Source organism: Peromyscus leucopus, unplaced genomic scaffold (genome assembly GCF_004664715.2).
Source record: "Peromyscus leucopus breed LL Stock unplaced genomic scaffold, UCI_PerLeu_2.1 scaffold_819, whole genome shotgun sequence".
Classification (NCBI taxonomy): domain Eukaryota; kingdom Metazoa; phylum Chordata; class Mammalia; order Rodentia; family Cricetidae; genus Peromyscus; species Peromyscus leucopus.
The window spans coordinates 6,616-13,201 of NW_023505749.1; the positions used below are offsets into that span (position 1 = coordinate 6,616).

At 43.3% G+C, this 6,586-nt stretch overlaps 1 protein-coding gene across 1 annotated transcript; it reads right to left on the minus strand.

Moving 5' to 3' along the window:
• Positions 1-327: 327 nt before the first annotated feature.
• Positions 328-6,091, minus strand: LOC114710239 (synaptotagmin-9-like; the record flags this gene model as incomplete). The annotated part of the gene is made up of 4 exons (XM_037202003.1): positions 5,977-6,091; positions 4,527-4,646; positions 2,467-2,638; positions 328-457 (listed from the first exon to the last, which is right to left on the minus strand). Coding segments are annotated over exons 1-4 (537 nt in total), but the record flags the coding sequence as incomplete, so codon positions are not given.
• Positions 6,092-6,586: the final 495 nt, after the last annotated feature.

Consider the following 6,586-nt stretch of genomic DNA (forward strand, 5'->3'; position numbering starts at 1 on the left):
GGGCCAGAGGCAGTCCTAAAACTGAGGCTCCCTCTCTGTCTCATGTAGATGCCCTCCAAAAGCCAACCCAAAGCTGTAGAATGGAGTCAGAATCCTGATCCTTTTAAAAGACAATAAAAATGAGGGATGGTCCCTGATCCAAACATCCTAGGCTGGTTGAAAGAATATACTGAACCTCAGATTTCATGCAAGTCACAACAGTCCTGGGAAATGTCACCAGGGACAGTGCTAGTGACAGAAGAGCCAGGCACATTCATTCTGTTACAGCTTTGCATCTCAGCAGCAAAACATGTAATCTACAGAGTGGAACATGTGGGGTAGTCTTACCTCCATCAGAGAGTGCCAGTGTGCAATGGGCTTCCGAGGATATGATAGCATCTCACTCCAGTGGTCTCTGCCTAGCCGTTCAGCCTCGTTGCCTACTTGACACACGCCAATGACTTCATTGTGACCTACACTGTGAAAATGGGCCACAATAGTTTTTTCTTAAAATTTGGTATACAGAAATAAAAGCAACAACTCAAATAAATGGAAGAAATTCAGAAATAGTGGGCTATTAAAAAAATTCTATAATTTAAAAGCACAGTCCAGGCTAAATAGCAGAAATACCTAGGGTTAAGTACTGTATTCAACTGTCCTAACACTGACATGGGTTCATTTGGTTCTGAGAACCTTTGCCCAAAGAACTACCTGATGTGTGCTAATGATACCATTTCTGGTTCTGGAGGCTAAGCTGGCTTCCAGATATATGGGATGACATATTAGGAAAAAGTGTGTGATGTAATACCAACTCAAATTTCAACAAGAGGCAACCAAGGATGGCCAGGTGGAGCCTAGTAGGGAGGGATACTGGGTCTTCTTGCTCCTTGATTCATTAGAGACCACCGCCATCATATTTTCCCCATCTGTTTCTACACTCAGATTTGGTTCTTTGGGTCAACTTGAGTTCTCAACTTGGAAAGGCACCCAGCTTCTTTAACTTAGGGCTAACAGCCTGAAACTCTTTGTGAGTAGGTCTTACCTTATGTCATTTTACTTTTTCCTTAGTAGTAGTAGTAGTAGTAGTAGTAGTAATAATAATAATAATAATAGTAATAATAATAATAATTACAAACTCCCTTGAAATAATTAGAATTATGTATCCCATTCTTTGACTTTTTGGGATAACCTCTTTTTCCTCCCAGAAAAGATGAGTGATTTCTATTCCATTTGTGTGGGGAGAAGGAGAAGAAATGGAGATGGAGTGTTTGGGATATTTAAGTCTATACCTATTAAACAAAATGCATGCAGAGGCCCTGTGGATACTGCCATGGATTTTTCCAGGCCAGATTCATGAGTTTACTGATAATTAAATTGAGGCAGAGATTGCATAATCAGATTTGTTGATGCAGGAACCTTGGCAATAGCTTGGAAGTGCTAGCCTAGCCTTCCACAGCTGGTGGGCAACATCCCCTCCTGGGACCTGGCACTATGGTGTTGTGTGTATCCAAAGAAGACAGGACAAGGTCTATGCCCAGCATGGGCTGTCACACTCATGGGCAACTGTGTCAGAAGACAAGGCATGCCTTATGTAGGATTTACTGGAAAAGCATTGAGGTCACTGATACCACTGTGCTAACATTTCAGGGTAGATGAAAAAAATTTTAGCTTCAAATAATATTTGTGAGATTATATTAGAAGCCAGACTGATTTTTTTCTTTTATAATTGTGCCCAGACCACGTGGGAGGTTTCTAATTAAAAGAGACTTTGCATTTCTGTCTAATGACTGGTTTAACATGTATAATTCCCTGGGTACTTCCTTTGCATATTAAAATGGCTGTTTTCAAATCTCTCCTTTAAATACACAATTGGCTACAATGCAGGCTATAATATCTCCTCTGTGCTGTATTAATTAAAAGTCTAGCATCTTATACATTTTAATGTACCCTTCATCTATACTGATCCTAGCATTTTCAAGAGAACATTTCTGTGTTTGCTTTCAAACTGAAGTGGATGGAAATGATCTTTGTTAAAAACAGTGCAAGAAGGAAAAAAAAAAGATTGTAGTTATATATTTAGAAACGTTGGTGGTGGCCAAAGTAATCATTCTGTGTTTTGGATAGAAACTTTCCACTAAAGGAGTTAGGCTGCTCAATGAAAACAAGACCCGTGGAGCCACAGTTTGACACATAGAGATACCAGGAAGTGTGCAGAAATGGAAGGGAAAGAAGTGGGATGTGGAAGGTGAGGAGAAGAAAGATCAGAAAGGGGGAGGGGAGAGATGAAGGTATTAGAAGTACTGTAGTGAGAGGACTCTACTGCTTGGTTTGACAATGTGATTCCCTGTCAGCCTGTCTTCATGTGCTTCCCCTTTGGTTACTCTGTGTCCTGGAACCCCAGATAAGCATATGGCTGTCCCAATCTGCCCATCCTGCCTAGAAAACAGCGAGAGTGTACAGAAAGAGAGAGCGCTCCTGGCATCTCACCGGTCATAATCCATGACAGCTATGGACAAGTGAATCTGGTCGATGCTTTCAGGAGGGACATCAAAGACTATGGCTTCATTGTAAACAGGATTAAGCGTGTTTCTCTTGGTGGATGTTTTCCTTTTCTTCAGTCGCCGGCCATCACACATCAGTGACACTTTCACGTAGGGATCTGTACAGACATGAGAACAGGCAGTGTGAGGACAAATGCAGATGCTGGTGCATATGACCAATAGGGGAAGACTTCCTTTCTCTGTCTGGAGACTAGAGTTAGAGGTTGAGGATTTTAATTCATGTGATATGTGATGTGGGCAGCAACTACTTAGAATAATTAAGTTATTCATTCAAGAAAAAAACACAGGACACTGTCTCCTCAAAATTCATGAAATTTAAAAATAGGGTGAAAAACATCTGCTGCCAAATAGAAAATATTCCACCCAGAATTCAGGACCTGTCTGTCTGTGAAAGGAAGAAAAACACAGACATTTCCCAGGAGTGGGAGACAGGACTCAGCACCCCAACTCTGAGCACCCATGATGATTTTGCTTAAATATTGGGCCTCTTTTTAGGGGAATGCTTCTAGCTGTATGGGCTCTGCACTCCTAGAGAATGGGACAGTCTGTAGGGTGGATGGCCTCAAGTCCTGGGAGACCCTGGAAGTGTGTTTGCAAAGGAAGAAGGTAGTCATTAACCAGCAAGAGAGAAACATGGCAGAGCGACAGGTGACCAGGCTGACTGTGCTCTAGAGGGGCGCCTCTGGTCCACTACTCCCTCAAACACGCAGCTCAAAAGGCAGTCCTGTATCTCTCTGCCTAACCACATACTGCCTCATTCCTCACCCCTTCCAGAAGTACTTTAAGCCAGAGGAGCTGTATCTTTTTTTTTTTTCTTGCTTAGAAACAGCTTGGAATATAGAACACAGAATATATCAACATCTTGGAGTAAATACCAGTCAGTAACAAGCTTGTCATGCACATGCAAGCCTAAGACTTGAGTTAAATCCCCCTTCTAGTCATACATCTGGGCATGGTGGGTGGCATGCACTTGTAATCCCAGTGCAAGGTAAGTGGAAACAAGAGGATCCTGGTGTTTGCTGTCCAGTCATAGCCCAACGGTGAGTCCAGGTCTCAGTGAGAGAACCTTTCTTAAAAATCAAGGTCAGGTATGACATTTATTCCAACATGTTGGTATATTTTGTGTTCTATACTCCAGGATGTTTCTAAGCAAGGAAAAAAAAAAGATACCGTTCCTCTGGCTTAAAGTACCTTCTGGAAGGATGAGGAGTGAGGGCAGTATGTGTGTGGCTAGGAAGAGATACAGGACTGCCTTTTGAGCTGGACAGTAGTGATGGACTAGTAGAGAATGACTCCATGGGAGTGACAGATGAGGTTGACCTCTGGTCTTCATATCTACATGTATGCACACGGATGCACACACATACATGCATACACACCCATCAGCAACAACAAAGGAATACACTGCATCTCAGGCTCCTGAGTTCAGTCTTTGTATCAGTGGTCTATGCCTTAGTGACCACTTAGCCAAGACAGGTACGAATACGCATAGTATAACTGCATATTGAGACATTTTTTGTGTCAGGGTTTATAACTTAAAGGTATATGCTTGGTTCGCTTAAAAAAAAAAAAGCTATATTTCACTTTTATAAGGAGTCAGAATTGTCTCAAATCTTCAATGAGCCTAAGACAGTGAAGTCTGTAGAAAGGCCTAACTGGGCAGACTACTCAGAATATGCAAACTGTGTGTCAAGTCCCAATTATGGGTAGGGAAAGGCTAACTCAACTAACATCATGTAGCACCTTAATACACTACATCTTATAATCATTAACTCAGTTCATCATACAACAACTCAATGGGCCAGACACTAATCTTACTCACACTTTACAAATGGCAATTTGAAGCCCAGAGAGGTCAAGTGACTTGTCCAAGGTCACACAGCACTTAGAGGTGGTAGGCAACTTGGTTCCAGACCCAAGGTACCATAATAGGAATGTCATAATGTGCTGAATGAGAACCAGACGAGGAACTGAAGAATGCCCCACCTGATGCTCCTGTTATGTCCATTGCCTTTAAATTCCTTGCTTTTATAATGGTGATGGTCAGCCTGCCAGCCGTTGGAAGATAACAGAGTGAAAACATAAGCTCTCCAGATCCACATTGTCCTGTTAAGAAAGCACAAACCGAAGCATTAGAAAGTGTCTTCAGCCCACATGCAGGAGGCTCAGCAGCAGGGCAGTGTTTGAAAGGACACTCTGCTCCTTTTGTTTAGCTCATGACATCCTAATGTCATAAAGAAACTCCACCCTTGTACTGGGATAGCTCTACATCTATGGAAGCACAATATTTAAGATGGTAGAGCTGAAGAGGATGTTCTCAGGAAGCTACCACACACCCAGCCCACATGTACAGCCTCATACAAACTCCCATAGTCCAGAATGCAGCATTCCCAGAGTGACCTTCCATGTGGCTCTACTCACATGGCTGTTGCGATCTAGAGACAGTTCTCAGCACAAAGCCATGCAAAGAGGAGCCTACCAGGGCTGTTCACCCTAGTAGAGCCCAGAGACTCCACCTGCAACCCCACACAGCTTCCTGTGGTCTTTCCAGCTGTGCTTCACCCTAGCTCATATGCTTGACTATCTACACAGAACAGTCAAATGAGCCACACTGTCCGCACTGTCCCCACACACTCTGGCATAACCCAGTCTCCCCACCAATCTACATTGCCATTTGTACACTTAGCATGGCAAACCACCTCTGTAGATCAGGAGCATGTGGTTCTACCATATCATGGAATTTTCTAGCTCTCATTAATTCTGGACAAAGACACTGCATGAGCCTGGCAGTGACAGTCTCTGACCTCATGTTCCCACATAATTGGACATACTGGGACACGAACCTAGTCCTGCACAAGACCCAGGCAGGGAGAAAAGTTCAGAACCTGGAATTTAGGGAGCCCTGATGTCTGTTCCTCGAGGTCCACTTAGTCACATCCCATCTTGAGTTCATCACAAGGAGCTCCATTCCCTCTACTCAGATCCTGGGAAAGACATCTCCTTGGGCAATGTACAGTCAATCCAAGTAGGTCAGAAGATATGAATCTCTCCCCTGCTCCCCTCTCCTTTTAAAAGCCCAGGAGAGTCTAACTAGGAAGAGGAAAAAAAGCCAGTTCATTTAGTTTCAATTTCTGCGAGACACCTGAGGTTATGGATCTGGGTGCCTGTGTCTAATTAATACTGTTTCATACTGACAATGCTCCAGGGACTTGGGTTCTGGCCCTCGACATCCACAGCCTCCCCTCCCATTCTAGATTCTTGGAGGATGCTTCTATTTTTAGAAGCACAGATTCAGCTTTGGAAGGTCACCTTGCCTGCCTCCTGACTTGACTGCTTCCACAGGAGGAGGAGGTAGAGGATCTATTTGGTAGCTAAGGCAGATGGATTGGTCTGTGTCTTCAAGCGTCACCTGGCTCATGCAAATAAATCACCTCACCTTGCAGCCCAAGCTGCCCTGGTTTCTGGAGCCTTGACCTCAGGAGACCTGGTGGCCAGACCTTTCCCTGTGGGGAGAGGCTGGGGGCACTGTACAGGAGTGAGGTTTCACACATGGTAGGTGCTTGTTGCTGTGTGGTACTGTGTTCTCTTCTGTAGGAGCCTAACCCTCTCTTTGCTGTTTATACTCAAGTCCACTCCTGTATCCTGGGTTTCTAGTTTCCCTTTCCACAGCACCTTGCTCTCTTGTCCTATCTCAACTTGCCCAGAGAATACCAATTTGAAAAAGTAATTTTAGGATTGGCCCAAATCATGCCCATGAAGGTTTCATAATCAATTCTTTCAGCATATATTTGCTGGGGGTTCACACTGTGTACCTCATTCTGAAAGATTTGCAATGTGAAACACACAGTTTAATTCTGGCTCTTCAGGAACATAGTTAAATGTGAGGTGTCTGATTCCTTCTGTATTACTTCTGTAATTAGTATGTGATGGTGTCTTTTTTCTCCCACCATGAGTCCCATTCATAAATATTTCTATTTTAAGAGTATATACTTATGAGTTAAAAGGAAAAATAGCAACAATAAAACTCTAAGACTAAAATCCATAAT